The 18,203-nt window shown below is 37.2% G+C and overlaps 1 protein-coding gene across 5 annotated transcripts in view; it reads left to right on the top strand.

The window, feature by feature from the left end:
- STXBP4 (syntaxin binding protein 4) overlaps window positions 1–18,203 on the top strand; it is a 131,565-nt gene that overhangs the window by 4,707 nt on the left and 108,655 nt on the right. For 4 of the 5 annotated variants that reach the window (XM_025199178.1, XM_025199177.1, XM_025199180.1 and 1 more), the window contains exons 2-7: window positions 732–830; window positions 10,569–10,642; window positions 10,791–10,886; window positions 11,839–11,908; window positions 12,941–13,015; window positions 17,922–18,007. In XM_025199178.1, the coding sequence (XP_025054963.1) occupies window positions 802–830; window positions 10,569–10,642; window positions 10,791–10,886; window positions 11,839–11,908; window positions 12,941–13,015; window positions 17,922–18,007 (430 nt within the window). In that variant the 5' untranslated portion in view covers window positions 732–801. The remainder of the gene's footprint in view (window positions 1–731; window positions 831–10,568; window positions 10,643–10,790; window positions 10,887–11,838; window positions 11,909–12,940; window positions 13,016–17,921; window positions 18,008–18,203) is intronic. The other variant, XM_025199179.1, reaches the window with a different exon arrangement.

The following is an 18,203-nucleotide window of genomic DNA, read 5'->3' on the forward strand; positions in this document are numbered from 1 at the left end:
ATGAAGTAAAACACTTGGTTTAAAGTTGATGCGTTTGAGCTGCTCTATAGATGAATCAGTCCAATATTTTTGACCTAGCCCTGTTCCAGTAGTTTATCAAATCACTATAACCAAAATTTAAATGCATGCCATTTAAATGTATAGCCTTGGGGCTGGAAAAAAAGGTAGTTGCCTAAACTCAGTTGAAACAGTGTACCTTAAATACACAGCTCTGTCAGTGCCTTGGTATTAACAACTGTGAAACGGAGTAGCTCCTGTCATTTTCAAGGCTTTGAGGAGCAATCCTGAAAATAACAATTAGAAGCCTTTAAAATGAGGAGAACTAATCAGTTTTGTGGGCTGATCATATCAGGAGCAAAGATAGAGCTGGATACTTAAGGAGCACTGTAACAATAGCATCTCCAAAGCTAACTAGCTCCTATCATTTTCAGTATCTCTAGTGCAGCCTTTTCACAGCTGCTTCTCCTTTGTTGTTTCTGGCTTAGTTGACAGGAGTACAGTCAAGTTCCAAAGTAGACAGTGGGGCTGAAATATGCAGTGACCCCAAGAAGAATATGTGCTTAACTGGTATGCAGATATAAGAGACAAAGACCCTAGATGTTAAGGTATTGCTGTTTTGCTCCTCTGCAAAGTATTCATGGCCAGCAATAATAAGAAAATTGGTTCTAAGCAGTTGGACATAAAGACGCACTCTATGCAAGTTTCAAAAGGCAGTTTCTCCTTCTTTGCAGCAATCATTGATCTTAGTCTAAGACAGAATCTTCCATTCTGAGCTCTTAATGAGACAGTTCATCTAGAAAGATGGCCACTACAGAGCCCCTATCAAAAAAGTAAGTAATACATTTTTCATTCTTATTATTTTAAAAGTTCTAGTGATCTTTGGATTACAGAATCAAATTCTCAGTGGTCTCATTGCTGGTGTGTTGTTCTTGTGATTCCCCTAAGGTAAACAGGTCAATAATGTGACAGGATAGTGCAACTTCTGAAGCATAGAAATATTTTTAATGGTTTGTTTTTTATTTTCTTGCTTGCTGTGACTCTGGAGAGCAAAGGTTTCTGTTTATCCATTGAACAAGCATCCTCATGTTGTTCTATCATTGTACCTCGTCTTTGCCCTGAAGCAAGCACTTCTAAATGCTGGGAGACAGTTTAGTCATCATGTGCATTTGCTATAAAGCTATGCTATTTTTTTAAAACCGTGGAAACTTGTGCACTAGATACTATGCTGACACCATGAAATTTATGTACAAAGGCAGCAAAGGAGCTCTTAAATCCTTATGTCATTTAGCCTGCGGTGGTTATGCAATACAGGTATTCCCTTAGAAACCTTGGGCTCCTATACACATGCAGGGAGCCTGCTCCGACGCACTGGAAATCCAGCCTCTCAGAGCAGACTCAATTAATCAAGTCTGCTGGAGTGCGGAAATTAACATGCTTCAGCAGACTTTCGTGTCATGGGACATGTGACACTTGGGCACTTTTAATTAGAGGAACTCACTAATTAAAGAGCACCCACCACACGTCTCAGAGCATGTGTAAAAATGCCCCTTACCTTTTATATAGTAGTGCAAACTACTGAGTTATACATGTAACTTAATATATAGTATGCTCCTTTGTATAAGAATAATAATATCTCTAGAGCGTTTAACTCCCAGGATATCACTGCTGTAGACAAAATAACTACTTTAATTTCTAACAACTCCATGTGTTATGTAAGTATTATTATACCAGTTTACAGGGCCTTTAACAATAACCACTTGTTAAAATTTGACTTCTAACATTAGGAGTTGGATCAGGTTCTATTAACTAGAACAAAATCAATGGCAGTCAGAAATTCTAACTCACACACCCTTCTCAAACCAGTAGATAACCATGCCAAATGTGTCAGCAAAAATCAAAATTGAGTACATAGATAAACAGCTTATGCAGGATTGTATTATGGTTTCTGTGCATAAGCAGAAGAACCCAACAAATTATGCTCACAGGAGTGGCAGACTAACTTGGTTCAAAATCTGTGCTGACACAGTATGTTTTGGTAGGATAACAAAGTATAATGGCTCTTTTAATTATGGTTTACTAGGAAACTAAGGAAAGAAACCAGTATATCTTCTAAATGGAAATGTCCAAAATTTTAAAAAAATGCCCTGTGTTTCTTACAAATTACTTAAATGATAAACAAAGTTGTACTTCTTTTGGTTGCATCCTTTTAGAGGCCAAGGCAAATTAGCTGTGTAGTCTTCATAGGTACTTACAATGTTATGGGTCTGGAGTGTTGTGGTAGCTGTGATGGTCCATGGAATATACAAGAAGCAAGGGTTTTCTTCGGCTATATCTTTTATTGGACAAACTGTATAGTTGTATAGCCCCAGATCTGAAGAAAGGCACTTAGTGCCCCAAAGTTTGTCTGATGTGTCTTTCCAGTTGCACAGTTGGCCCAGTAAAAGATATCACCTAAAAAACCTTGCTTCTCTTATGTTGTCACTGAGACTAGATCACTGTACTCCAGGAAGTTTTAATTTTTTTTTAGTGATAGGTGTGTGGCTGAAAAAAAGGACAAATATACAATTGCACTCTTAATTTGTGTGTCCAGATCATGACAGCTTGACTGGTCATTTGCATGTGAAATGTACCCAGTTTCTTCATGTAGACATGTCAGTTGTTCATGTAAATTGGGCATCATCTACATGTGCAGTTGCATTCCAGGCATATGTAAATAAAATTATCAGGTGTTAAAAATGCACTTGGTCAGAGGCTAATTGAGATTTACCTAAACTTGATGCTCAGCCTGGGTACCATGTTACTCTGTGGTGCTATATGATCCTTTTAACCTTGCTGCACAATCTTAACACTTTTAGCTATGCAAACACCTTCATAGGCTTCACAAAATAACCCCAGATATCAGAAAACAGAATCCATAGTGTGAAAACTTGACTGCTGTGGTCTTCCTGAGTTCTTTGTGACAGAAGAATTGCTCCATTGTTTTTCTAGCTTCAAAAAATGAGGGAAAACTAAGACCTGGCATTTTCCAAGGGGTGCTTTCAGTCTAAGGGGGATTTGAGTTTAAATGTGTTAGAACCACTGCTTTACACAGTAAACTCTTCATGTTTAAAATACTTGTCTACAAAGAATTAGCCAAAATTCATATTTTGCTCAATTATCTTATGACTATTTTTTTTTACATATTTAGAGACAGCACTTAATACATGTAGATATTCTGTTTTAATTTTTACAGTGACATGGTCTGCAAGATAGCTTTTGAATAATTAATAATTTAGGACATACCAGCTTCAAGTTATTATATAACAAAACATCCTCATGGTTTTGGGCTTTAACATACTCATGAATTTTCATTCTGTAACCTGATAGTTTGCTTTTATGTAATTGATTTTTGTAGGGCAGGGAAGTCCTGCCTTCATTTATCATCAACATGTTTTGGGGGGAGTCCTGCCTTCATTTATCATCAACATGTTTTTAAACCACTCCATGATTCTTGCTACTAAGGATTACAGGTTTATTTAGCAGATGATGAATTACTTGAATCTTGCCAGCCTCTGTTGCTAACTGGTAATGTTGTATCATGCTTTTTCTACCATTCTAGAATAAGCATATTATAAATTAGTGAGACCATCAGAAGCTTATAACTCACTACTTGAAGGAGTATTTCTGAAGAAGTAGTTTAAACTGTATGTCCTATCTGGATATACTAGCATAATAGGAAACATCTGTGGAACATTTTACTTTCCTCAGTACTATTATTTGTCTGTTTGTGGTATTGCCTATTATGTGCTAGGCTTTTTTCCAGGCCTATGTAAGGGGATGATGATTCATGCCCTGAGGAGTTTGTTAGACAGTGATTTTCTATATGAATCAATTAGTGTCACTGCTTTTAAGAGGGTTTTAAGAACTTCTTTAAGAGGAGAATGCAGGGGCTTGTGGATGAGTTTAGGGAAATGGAACAATGCACAGAGGTTATATGAAAGCAGGACTGAAAAATGAATGGACAAGGGTGAGAAGTCTTGTGAAGTGGAGCCGGTAAGAGCAACAAAAGTGAGGAACCAGCAATAAATATCATAAATCCTTTAAGAAAGATTTGTGTCTGTTTAAAAAGATGATTATTTCTTATGGAAATTTTACACTTTATTTTTATTTATAAAGACTTCTTCTAAGTCTTTAATTTAAACTTTCTGCAGACAAAATTATACAATAAAGAAGTGAAATTCTTCCCATCTACTGATACTTCCCGGAACATTTCTTGTCCCCAGATTACGAAAAGTGAACTTCTGTTTGTAACTTAAAAAAAATAATAACAATGTGAGTGCAGAAAGCCTTGAATAAAATTTCTACTAGTTATCTTCTTCTGTTATGTAAAGCATGACCCAAAACCTTGTCTGCACAAGTGATGTGTTTTGCAGTATTATCTGCTGTTGCTACTGCTGATACAATGCTGTTAGTGACAGCAACATTGGGAGGATTGTTGTAGGTGTCAGTGGTGTGTTAAACACCCTGTCCTCTCCCCTTGCTCAGAGTCATTGACCTGCGGCTTAGTATCAACAACCCATCTTCTCCCCCTCCCAAAATTGCTAACTTAGGTAGAACTGCATTGGTTGAATCCTGAATTTACATGAGTAGTTCCAGCGACTCTAGTGAAACTCTGCACATGAACATGATGGGAACTGGTCCTTCTGATATACTGTGTAATCTTGGGCAGGTCAGTTTGCACTGCTTTCCCTCTGTCTTACACATTTATTTTGCAAGCTTTTCATTCTAGGGATCCTGTCTTTTAATAGGCCTGTGCATAGTTTAGCACAATGTTTAAAAAAATACAGCATCCTTTCCCAGAAAACAGGTAACTGTTAGCCAAGTGTATGGACTGTGACATTAAGGAAGGGGATGCTGAAGCATGTGCTTCCATTTCTAGCATAGCCAGGATGCCCTGCTGTGCAGCTTCCAGACACTGACAGATGCCGTCTCGTCACAAGCCTGTTCTCTGCTTTAGAACAGATTCATTTTCTACTGGGACAAAGCTCTCAGTGGAGAGGGAAACGCAGGCTGTGGGTTTCATTTTAAAGAGAAAACCCACAGCTCTAGGGAATTAAGGTCCTTAGTTGAGAACTTTTAGAGAGAGGATGAGTGATGGAATCAGCCTGATTGACAACGGATTTTTTGTTAGACTAATGAGAACAGCTCCACAATGTCACCCTAGCCCTTCACCTTTAGCATAATTCAGGTGAGGTGGTAGAGTGCATCCCTCCATATGTTTGCCATTAGTCCAGTGGCTATTTTCTGGAGTTGTCAGATATCAGAAACAGAGTTGGTTTTTGTAGTTATTCACTGTCTCTGGAATCTGGCGCTGTAATTTGTGGGATAGTTTCCAATAACCCTTTGCATGCTTTAATAAAAGCCCACCACCTATTATTACATTCTCCAGGAATCTGGCTCATCTGATACGATTTTAATGCGGTCACCTCTATTTCCGGTCACCTTGTCCACATAAGAGAAAGGAGTAAAAGAAAGGATGACTAATATGGTTTGGAAAGAAATATAGGAATAATGGAAAAAAGCATTTCTGAGAAAATGTTAATATAAGAATTTCAGAGCAATTTTATGTTCTGCTCACTGACCTGCACAGAAAAGTAGCAACAGGGAAATCTTCTCTTCATCTTGCTATATATTTTTCTAAATAAAAAAAACACATGTAAAGTATAATCTACAGCGTCAGTTTTGGTCTATACAAACATTTTCAGGATAAGAATCTCACTTCAACATTAATTCTTTTCTGATATGGATGAAAATACTAGAGTTATTTTTAATTTGACTGCCATGAACATATGCAGACTATGTAATAAAGATGCTTGGTCTTTGGTATTTCCTTCATGATTGGTTTATCTGTCTGTTTAGCTAGCTTTCTTTTTGTGCAAGTGTTTATAATCCAGTCTATTAAGAAGATTTCTTTAAAAAGATCAAAGAAAGGATGTTAGTGCTATATTGTTCTTGAACATCTCTGGAGGATCACAGCGGGTAAATCTTGGGATGTATGAAAAAGATGGTTTTTATTTGTGGTTTGTCTGCTGGGGGATGGAAATGCATCTCATTCATTCTAGACTGAGTTGAAGCAAGCAAAAGTGCTTTTTACAGTGCTCCTGGCTTAACAGACTGAAAAGTTGCTACAAACCCACATCTCCTACCCGGAAAAAAGTAAACGTTGCTTTGATAGGTGAATTAGTCCATGTGACGAGCAGGGTTTCAGAGGAGATTAGAGAGACACCCATCTCAATCTGTCTGCGGAGATTTTTTTTATTTTAGTAATAGGAGCTGTCCCACACATAATCTTTGTCCTATTGAATTGGAAACCCTCAGTGCCTTTTGGATGCTTTTATTGTTTTTACCGAGATCTGAAGAATGTCCTTGCTTTCTCCAATGGATGAAGATGAACCAGAACATTTTGATGGACTCTCTCTTCTGTACTGGTATGCCACGCCAATGGGTTTTAATAGCCATCTTATAGTATTAACTAAGAGAAGTGCAGTAAACTTGTTTTCAAACCTGCAATCCTTCTCCGCTTTATTTTGTAGTGTTCTGCTTTTTGTGTGATCCTTCTGGGAAAATTACTTTTTGGCCGTTTAAACTTTGTTGAATACTGTGTGTGTATACAAAAAGTGACTTCAGTGATTTCTTAAGCCTATATCTTAGAAGACACACTTCCACGCACTTATTTTATTATCCTTTGTATTATGAGCGATTTCGGTATTCAACGGTATTCAAAATCCTCAGTTATGATAAATATTTAGATAATCTAGGTTAGCAATATTTTAAACTTTCATATATACTGAGGTTAATAAAGCAGTGGAAGAAAGTATTAACGATTTAGCTTTAATAACCTTTATAACAAGCTGATCCCCAAAACTATAAATATTCAGAACCTTTTTTTACTTTAAATATTTAGCTTTTTTTGCTTGTTTGTTATCCTGCTTGTGCTGATAGGTTTCAGTGTAACAAACCGATATTAATGGCGCACATTCTGCATACTCATAGGTAGTATCTTATGTTTCACCTTTTACTTTTTCTTAGTCTGTTATCAAGTTTCTTTAGTAGTATTCTTTACAAGGAAGTGTTTCATCAAACATTGTTTGATTTATGCTGATAATTAAATGTCACTTTTCTTTTTATTATACAAAGCATGCTACGATGCATTCTAATTATGATTTTTATTACTATTTAGGTGTCAGTTTTTCTTATTTACATCATTTTGCTATTAATGAGGAGTGTTATGTCCTCCTTTGGGTATTCAGTAATATGTGTTAATAGATTATTTTGGTGAAATTAGAACAATTTAGGGTGCGATTTTCAAAAGCAGCCAAGTGCCTGATTCCCAAGTGATAAAAGTGGTTGCAGCATCTTTGCAATAGAGGTGTCATAATTTATACAATTTGAGGGTCTAGCCATAATGAGTATAGCATCATAACTCATTTTGAAAGTCAACTAGAGCACTTCAGAAGATTTGAAAATCCCAGTCCTAGAATATTAGGGTTATAAAGTAATTTTAAACCTTATAAATTGCACAGATCCTTTCACTTACAGTGTTTTTGCTAAGAACTGCTATTTAGGTCGTTATAATAGTATGATGTTACCCCTAAATGCAATATTTTATTTAGAAGTAATTTATCCACCTGGTTTGTAATTCCTATTTTTTTTTTTAAATGGCCAGCATATTTTCTTCTGAATTTTATGAGCAATCATTAATATGTGAACATTCCCTGTGTTTTGTGTACTAAAAGGTTCTTTTTTATTACACGTGTTTCATTCTTAAATTGAACTACTATTTGTTACTGTTTGTAATAGTCCTGCATTTTGTATCGTAGGCTCTGTCATTCTTGATGGTCTCTGTTTTTCGTTTAAATACTGAAAAACTAGAATCTGATTATTGAAATCCTTAGTGGAATGAAACCCCCCTGAACTGGATTTGTAGGACTGAGTGGCAAAATGTGTTGGATTTTTAATTTGCTACTTTAAAAAAATAAGTCTTGGTAAAATTAACTTTAATAAGAATTTTCCAGATTCCTTCATGATTAATTAAGTTTTATAAACCAAAGACCTGTGTTTTGAAATGAGTACATTTTCCACATTCCAGGTTGTACCAAGATTGGCTTCAAAAGATAAGGAGAAAATAAGAATTCTTGATGAATTATTTTATTTTGATGGACACAAACATTTCAGGAAATATCTAGTTGAACTCTTTCCGCCCCCCCCTTCGTTTTTAATAAGTAAAAAAGTTGTATAGTATTTTTTTTTATTTCTCTGTAGTATTTGAAGGAATGAGTACTGACCTGCAGTTAGAGATGTTTGAGAGAGTAGAACAATGTACTGTGTGTGTGTGTGTGTGTGTACACACGTGTGTGCGAGCGTGTGTATTTGTGTATATGTACTTTGGTTAGACTATAAGGTGCAAATCTACCGTCTTCTATTTGACTACAGACTAAGACAGCTACTTATGTGTCTCTGTAGTACCAAAATCCGTAATTAGGGAGAAAACTTTTTGTGGACTTCAAAATGGTGTAATTCTTGTTTCTTGAGCGTTTCAGTGATATATATGTGCACCCACGGTGGCTGTTTGAAGAAGGCGATTAACACATTATTTCTGCGTCAAAGCACTTACTGTATTATTATGGAATAATACAGAATATTATATTGTATTATATTAATTAATCTCTTCAAGAAAAAGATCGGTGGCGGGAATTAGGTTGTGAAGTCAGACAGATGGTTTCTTCAGACTATACATTTCTTTCTTTTCAAATGTTATACAAATATGCACTGCTAAAATGTTTTTTAGAAGGACATTATCACACAATAATAAAAATGATCCCAACATGTAAATATGATCATTGGCAATGATAGCATATCTTAATTAGGATTCATCATTTCTTGTTATCCTGTAGAATAAATGCTAGCTAGGGTAAATTGAGTTCCTTTGGAACATTTGAAACATAAGCTTTTGAAACAATAATGTTCCCCAGTAGTCCTTTTTTTTGCTTACAGTAAAGGGCGCATTTTGAAAGTTAAAGGAACAAAATGGATTGAAGAAAAACTTGCTTGTCTCCTGGGTTGTCTCTTCTTTTTCTCTCATTTATTTCTTTGTTGATGCCTGTAAGTTATTTAAGTGCATGCTCCTCAGTAGTACAGACATCTTAATACCACTTATCTTGCATGTGACAGCATAATGGGGATTATTGGGCAAATAGTTTGTCTGCTTTGGCAGGTGCAAAGGCCCTTGAAAACGGAGCTGATGTGGTTTACTACACAAGCAGGACAACGTTGGGAAGCGTACGCTTCCACGGGTTGGAACTTGGTTTCAGGATGTTATTTTGTACCTAGAACCTCTGGTTCTCACCCTTTCTTCCAGCTCTGTATCTTCCCTCGATGTCTACTTGAGTCCTTGCAGAAACAGAGCATATGGTCTGGTATATGTGGTGCATTGGGTTTTGTAGGAAGATTTGGGTCACGTGTCTACCACTTTGAGTCTTTTTTTCCCTTCCTTGTGAATGGATTATAGTTGGTCTGCTTCACTTTAGCATCAAGTTGTAGGAAATAGAAGTAACTACTCAGCTGAGCATCTGATCGAGGGCATGGCTGAAAAGCTGAGCAATGCTAATGCTTTCCTTTTTTCTTTCTTTCCTTTTTATGGGGCAAGCGGGTCCTCTCAAAAAAACAACAACAGATAACAAGTTATTTATGGTGTAATTTAGGTTTTGTTTCAAAAGCCTCCATGTGAGTGAAAATGGACCTGGGTAAATAATGCTTGGCCTGTTAATACCTTTTCGCACCCAGATTTTTGAACACTTTGTATTACTTTTGCATAGTCTTGGGGGGATTTCTAATGTGTTTATAAATTCAGTTCTTAGGATTATCACTCCTTTGGGGAGAATTTCCTTAATTATTTGCCTCCCAAGTTTCAGGGGCATAAAGTAATTCCCTTACCATTTGACAAATCAGTCTGCCCTCACCTACATTTCTTCTCCTTGCATTCTGTGTTTGGGTAAGAGGGAAGCTTCTGTAAATTAAGGGGGAGAGAGAATGATGTTTGGTGAGAGAACGAGATATGGAAGGAAAGAGATCACCAGCAATTAGCTGCTAGAGAGTTGTGCTCTTCTATTGGCTTTGGAAATATTGCAGTGATGACCATATTAGCAATAGATTAAAAAAGGTCTTTATTTCCTTAATAAGAACTTCCTGTGGTTCATATGCTCTGTTCTAAATAAGACCAGGTTTGAGTTATTAAATAAGTTAACCTTCTTTTATTATCATGTAACGATTTGAAAATTTGACCTGAAATATTTCTGGTAAAAACCTAATGGGTACATGTATTAGATTTTACTTCCCCATCTTTTTTCAGTATGAAAATATCCTCTTATCTGTCACATTTTTCCTTCACCATACAGATAACACTTAGTCAGAAACATCCCTAAAGATGAAATATAACAAGAACCACTGTAGTTTTTATATATTTTTATTTCCCAAAGTGAATTTTCATTATTAGAATTTTAACAGCTCTGATTTTTAAAAATTTTTTTTAGGACTATAATGGGTCCTTATGGAATCAATCGTGCTGTACATCGCATTACTCTTTCTGATTGTCAGAATGGATTAGGTAAGTAGATTGCATATTTAATTGTCTTTAAATGAACCAGATCTCATGAGGTAAAATCAACAGGAGAGAAAGTTTCTCATTCTCTTTTGGACTTATACAGTGGATGAAATAATTCATTTCTTGCTTATTTCTTTTGTTTTTTCAACAGGGGTGAAAATTATTGGAGGTTATCGGGAGCAGACTTCAGAAGACTATGGAATTTTCATAAAAAGAATTTTGCCTGGAGGAATGGCTGCATTAGATAGTAAATAATTGCTTTTGCATCATTAGTAGCATCCTGTGTTACATAGAAAACTGTTAAGAAAGCAAATGAACACTTTTTTTCAATTTTTATTTTTAACATGTACAATAAGTAAAGTATAGTTCAGTGAAGATTCAGCAGTAGATTGTAACTCAAGATATAGAAGAGAGAAATGGAGTATATTGATAATTAATGGATTTACAGCTTTTCAGTTTTTGGGCTTCCATTCAGATCTTCAGAATATGGTGATCAGTCCAAACTGAAAGATGATGAGGTTCTCAACATCCACCAGCCCTAGCAAAAGTTCAGGGCATCAGCTGAATGTGCTGTGGCTGGTTTTTCTGATGTATGTGGAAGGACCATCTCTGTTACACAGAATGTATAATAGTTAGAATATTCTGGCCTCCTGAGCTAGTGTAGCATAAAGTTTCTAAACATAGTCTAGGTTTGTTCACACTCAAATATCTTTAATCCAAAATAGCCAATATTAAATTTAAAATGACTCCGCAAATACAGTTCCTATGCTCCTATAGACAGAGACTTAGGCTCAAATAAGAACTATTTTAAGAACTATTATAAACATTATAAATCACAAACATATTTCATTTTTATATTATAACCCGCCTGTAAACTTTTATTCAGAACTCGGCTGGGACCTAATTCTAAAGCTCTCGTGCCTAAAGCTCCAACCAGGAAAGTAAGCATATGATTAATACTACAGTTGTGAGCAGCTCTGTTGACAATACTTATACTACTCTTTGTAATACAGTTAAGTCCATGATTAAGTGTTTGTGAGATCAGTTAATAAAAGCACAGGAACATCTTTCTTAACAGAGACCCACAAACCAGGATATTTCTCCATCAATTTCCCTCTAACCTAGTGTAAACGGTGGTATGTTATTCCATATTACTTAACACAGGCTAGTAAATTACTTTCTGTTAATCTCTTTATAAGGTCGCTTGTTCACTGGAGACCTAATCTTGGATGTCAATGGAGAAAACTTAGTTGGTGTAACCAACGAAAGGTATGTTCATAAAGATGACTGCCCACTAATTTAAAATTGGGAACGATATTGTGAAACCTGGTGATACATCAAGACAACTATAGACCAAATGAACCACTAATTAAAAGGGCATAACTTCATTGAAGTCAGTCTCACTATATACTATCGATCTGTGGAATTATATATACCATCAGTTGTTACTCAATAAAACCGTCTTTGAAGTTTAAGGAAATCTTGCCTTATAGGATCAGAGTAAGGGGATTTCATATCATACTGCATATTGCATAATATACATGTAAATTAATGTTAAAATAGTTATAAAACCAGCACAGTATTGATATTATTGTAATTATCATGTTGTTTGGCTGGATACCAGTGAAAGCAAATAGTTTGATTACATACAGTGAAGACATGGCATTTCTTTGTAACCCGGGTAGGATAAGTATATTTAGAGAAGTTGTCTGGAATATTTATGGAGGGTGCTACTTGGGTTCTGTAGCAGAACTCAACATGGAGCACCAAGTAGTCTTGGGCGGCTGTGGACTAAAAATAAACACCAAACCAATAAAACTTATAGTACAGATTTAAAAAAGAATGATACAAAATGCGCCTTGTACTCATACAATTTTTTTCTGTCACATAATAATCCAGAATCTATCTGGAATAGGTGTCAAAATAGTATTTTCAAAACAATCCTTCTGTTAAACTGAGAATTCACCCTCTTCTCTGCCATTTTAGTTCATTGCTCACTGTGGAATTGATGGCATATCTCAAAGTATGAAATGAGGTGTATGTGGTGGATTGGGTTTTGCATGAGGATTTGGGTCAGCATGTCTGCCGCTTTGAGGCTTTTCTTCCCCTTCTTTGTGAATGGATTACAGTTGTTCTGCTTCAGTTGAGCATCTTGCTGTAGGAAATGGAAGTGACTACTCAGTTGAGCACCTATTCTAGGACATGACTGAAAAGCTGAACAGTGCTGATGCTTTCCTGTTTTCTTTCTTTTTTGGGGGCAGGTGGGTGATTTGTGGTTGATTTTCTTTGTCTCCCTTCCAGAGCTGTTGACATCTTGCGAACAGCATCTGCATCTAATCACATGTCTCTGCTGATTGCGAGAGATGAAGAAGCCAAGTAAGAAAAAGATAAAATTTTGTTGTGTTAGTTAATTTATGCTAATTGTTAAAATTTGGGGTTTTTCATAAAAATATCCATGGTATAAATGATATACTTTATTCATTTTTTTTTTATAGTACAGTATTTTTGTCACAGTATCGTACATATTTTTTATTATATTTTTCTCATGGGTAACTAGTTTGATTGAGTCCTGTTAGCAAGGATTTGATGAAGAATGATAGCAGAGATTACATCTGAAGTACATCAGTATGTTTTCATAGCTACCTTTCATGGCTAAGCCGATCCCATTCTAATAGAAAATAGCTGATATAGCATTCAGTAAAGGTAAATGCTGCACTGCTCTTTACTCAAATGTGCAGTCCCCTTCAGTTCAGTGGTACTACTCACTTGAATAAAGTCTGCACATTTTGGCCCATATATGATTCATGATTTCAATATTATGTGGCATAGTCAATACCACGGTCAAGTATTTATTTGATGTCATCCTAATGCTGAATAACTGACTATTATATTTTTAAAGTATAAACTTTATTGGAGAAACGATAGCAAAAAAAAAAGTAAAAGCAAAAAAGACAATATATGAATAAAAAACTAGATTACACACCACCGGTGGCACCATGCTCTAGCCATCTGAAAATGGGGTCAGTCTGGTTAATTTGATTTTTTTTTTCTTTTCTCTAAAGCTGCCTTTTTGACCTGTTTAAAAAGCTGCCTTTTTGACCTCTTAAGAGCACTGAATTGGTTGGGATAAATCGGTTAAATGATTCAGTGCAGCAGGTAGCCCCAAATTCCTACACAGTAGGAACAGTTGTGCTAAAATATCCCTTTAATCTTGTTATCTACAGATAATCATATAAACCAACTTTGGCATAGAAGCATAGGAAATGTTGGGATGGAAAGATGCCAGGAAGCCTGCCTAGGTCTGTGCCTCCCTCCCTTTGAGTTACCAGCTATGTCATCCAAATACTAACATAACTATATTTGAAAATCATTGTAAGAATTGCTGCTAGCACTGCCTTAACTTGGTAGTCCTGCATATTAACTAACCTCTACATAAAAAAAAAAAAAAAAACTCCCACCATATTTCTTTAGTGCTGGGACTTCTTAAGTCTACGTTTGTCCTATAATTGACAGTAGCTGAAATGACTTTGCAGCTTCTGTCCTCTCTCTGCTCCTCAGACTCTGCAGGTAGCTGTGGGCACCATTCTTAATCTGATTTTATCTAAAGCATACTGACCTAGTTCCTCTAGCCTTCTTGAATAATTAAAATCCACAAGTTCCTTTACCATTCTGGTGGTTTGCCCAGTGACCAGAACTCTAAATGTGTCCTCACTCCTCTAAAAATATCTCTCAATTTATTTCCTAGTATTGCGCATATGTAATTGTTGTGTGTAGGCCTAGAATCTGGCACTATTTAATTCCTGAAGTAATAACTAATGTTTATGTGAACGGCTGATAAATAATGTGTCTGACTTTGATCTCAGTTGCTCCTCTGCGGCTAATAGAGTTTCATTGGAGTTACGCTGGTATAACTGAGATCACAAACAGGCCATTAAATGTTCCTTTGTCTCTTACATGATATTGGAACCTGTGTATATTGGATTGATGACTATAATTCCTTGTTGCATAAATTTGTTTTGTCCCATTTACCCCTCAGTATACTAAGATCCCCATTTAGTATTTTTACCCTGTAGAGCAGGATATAGGAAACAGGAAATTTACTGGTGTTTGTGCTTTACAGCCCTTCTAGATATATTCTCTTCCTTTTATTTTAACTTTTTTCTTTATCACTAATATTAGTCACACTAATTAATTTTAAAACCCAATTTTTCTTAAAGGAGGCTCTGATTGGTAAGGTTTTGTTTTTTTTCCCCCTTAATTGAATGCATAATGTCTAATGCTGGCTTTACATTTCTTTTTTACTCTGCCATTTTGCTCTAATGTGTCAGGTGTGTTGCCGAAGGTTTTCTCCCTCTTCTTTATTCCTTTTTTAAAAACAGGATATAGAACAGTGCTAACCCTCATATGTGAGTACAAACTCAAGCTGTAAGTGTTATTTCATAGTGGCTGTTTTTTTTGGTTCATTTACGTTTTCAGGCACGATTACTAGGATCATATTCAGAAATATTTTGTATGCTTCAAGGTTATCTTTTACCTTTGTAGCAGTACTCTAGGTTTGATTAATATAATGAAAGAATAATTTTTTTTCCCTCCAGCAGTATTATAATTTAGAATGAAAAGAGAAAGTCTGGAATGAAGTCAAATAGAAACTCTTACACTAAATCTAATCTTTGTACATCTATATAATGAACCAGAATGAAACCCAGTGGCCCTAAATTTTTACAAGTCAAATGAATCACCTTATGATGTTTAAAATAATATAGAAAACATAGAAATGGTCCTATTTCATGTTTTGAAGTGTAGTACATTTGATCAGACAAAGAATAAGAGGAATAACTAGAAAAGCTAATACGAGATCACTGGCTTTTCCAGCAGAGGAAGTGAGGAAAGGCTATCTTTACAATGCAGTCATTGTACACCAGAATAGACATAAGAGAATGCAGATATGGAAACCTCCCAAATAAGGGCTCATTTATTATTTTTGCTTAGTAAAAGCAAAACTGGATTCAAAGTGCTTTACTTAATTGGGAAGCTGAAGCAAACCATATATCAAAATTAGTAACAAATGAAGAATAAAGGCTTTCTGTACATGGGATTTTTTTCAGTAAATAATTTTGTACTTTGGAGCGAATTCAAGAGCTCTTGTTTTTGGCATATCAAATAATGCTACCACTTACCTGTGTAGATTACTTTACATTTTCAAAGTACATACGAGCAACTAATTGTTTACTAATGAGTGGCAGTAAATGGAGAGATGTGAGCACAAGGTGGGAGCACTGGCCTGTTTGATTGACAAATAACCCTTTGTTGTATGAACAGACAAAGTGTGTGTGTGTGCATCCTATTTTGCTCATCAACAGGGAGTTCCCATCCAGTATTTAACCCAGGCGATTATTTGGGCTGGAGGACCGCTTAATGAGTTTTGGTGAGCTGTTGAGGGTCGCACACATGCGCGCACGCCCATGCCCTAGTCCTGGTCTGCCTGCCCGCCAGCCCCTGCCCGGAGCCGTCATCTGCCAGCCTCATCCACAGCCAGGTGCAGGGGATGGAGCCTGGATGTCCTGCCCTTCCCTGCCATCAGGGCTCTTGGCATGTGCGCACACCCCCTTTGCACCCTGCATCTCACAGAAGCCCTGAAAGAGGGGCAAGGTGGGATGGGACAGCTCAGTGGCCTGAGGCCAGGCTTCATCCCGTGCAGGTGGGAGCTGGATGAGTTGTGCTTGGGCCCCAGTGGCTGGTGGGCAGAAGCAGTTCTTCCTGCCTGCCCAACACTGCACAACAACTGGAGCCAGAGCTGCCAGGGCTTGCTGCACAGTGCTGAGTGGGAGGGGCTGCTTCTGCCCAGTGTCCCCCGCAGCATCTGAGAGATGCAGTCTGGCCACACAGGCCCTGGGTGAGCTGTGCTAAGACCCTGGCCTCTGCTGGTGGGCAGCCCCCAGGGCTTGCAGGGGCAGACTGTATCTCCCGAGTGCCAGAGGAAGGGCGCTGGGCAGAAGCAGTCCTGGCATTGCATGGGAGGCCCTGGGCAAGCTGTGCTCAGGCCCCTCTTCTGCTGGCAGGTGGCAGGCGGCAGCTCCAGCTCTGGCCTCTGCTGGTGCTGCACAGTGCTGGACGGGCAAGAGGGGCTGCTTATACCCTGAGAGATGGAGACACCTGGGTGGGCTGGGCTCTAACTCCCAGGCTGTCATACAGTGCCAGGTGAGTTGGCGCTGCTGCTTCCACCCAGTGTCTCCTGTGGCACTAGCAGAAGCCAGAACCGCCTCCATGCTGCCTGCCAGCAGAGGTGGGAGCGCAAGTGTGGCTCACCCAAGACCTGCCATGTCATGCTGATGCTCACACTGCCTGCCCATGTGCCAGATAAAATCAGTTGGCAGGCCGGATTCAGCCTGTGGGCTATATTTTGCCCACCCTGTGGTGTGGTGGCCATTGCATTCTGACAGAATCTCAGGAATCCCTCATTTTCCAGTGCTCTTTTTAGAGGATTTAGTAGTAATAATAATAATAAGAATAAAAATACAGTATAAAATACTTAACGTTTTTAAAGTACTTCAGATTAAATGTACTTCTAATTTCAACAAGAATAGAAGCCCTACAATGGGTATCAAGGACTTATTTCTGTTTTCTCCTCTTTTTCTTTGCATTAAATGCCAATAAATGTTTCTATTGTATTTCTGTTTGACGTAGGGTAATGGTACAGAATCATTTGTAAAGTAATTCTGTCCTGATTGGGCCATTGTTCCATAGTAGTCAAATCAATCTATGTTTTATTTTTTTCACAAAAGATTATTAAAAGTGTGTGTGTGTGTGTGTGTGTGTGTGTGTGTGTGAGAGAGAGAGAGGAAGGGAGGGAGGGAGGAAAAGAAAAAAAAGTGTGTGTGTGTGTGTGTGAGAGGGAGGGAGGAAAAGAATGTTTTAGTTATAACTTGTCTCCTGGTAATAAATCACTTCTTTTGGAAACAGACAACTCCCTTCTCCTATTATCTGACATATCTCAAGAAGCACTTTCAATTTAGGAGACTAAAACTAATAATTAAAATGCTCTACCTTATAATAACCAGCCCATCTTGTTTAGAGAACATTGTTATCCTGTCTGTTTATCCTTTCATATCATATTATTCTTTCACTTAACTGTTCTCAGGCTTTTTATATGCAACAATAAGGTCATTGTACCTTGAATTCACCTTTAATTCATTGGTCTCTCAGGAAATGACATACTCTTAACAAGTGACACTCCTACATAGTCTCAACTGATGCGTTTGAGAAATGTTTTTTATTATCGTAGGAAAGAATTTCTAAACCTGATGGACAAGTATGGATCTCATGCTAATACAGACTCTGCAAGAAGCTCTCCAACACAACTGCTAGCTGGTAAGACATGAATATTTCTGTATTTTGTACTATCCTGAAATAGTTGAGACTGCTTGTTAACCCAAAATAATGTTTCAGGGCTGTAGTCATTCTTTTATGAAATAGAAACTACTGTGGACTCCTGCGTGAGTTCCTGATTCTATCATGTACCCACTGTCGGTACTCTTAAGCAAGTCACTTAACCTTCATGTGTAAA

Source organism: Alligator sinensis, unplaced genomic scaffold, assembly GCF_000455745.1.
Source record: "Alligator sinensis unplaced genomic scaffold, ASM45574v1 scaffold876_1, whole genome shotgun sequence".
NCBI classification, from domain to species: domain Eukaryota; kingdom Metazoa; phylum Chordata; order Crocodylia; family Alligatoridae; genus Alligator; species Alligator sinensis.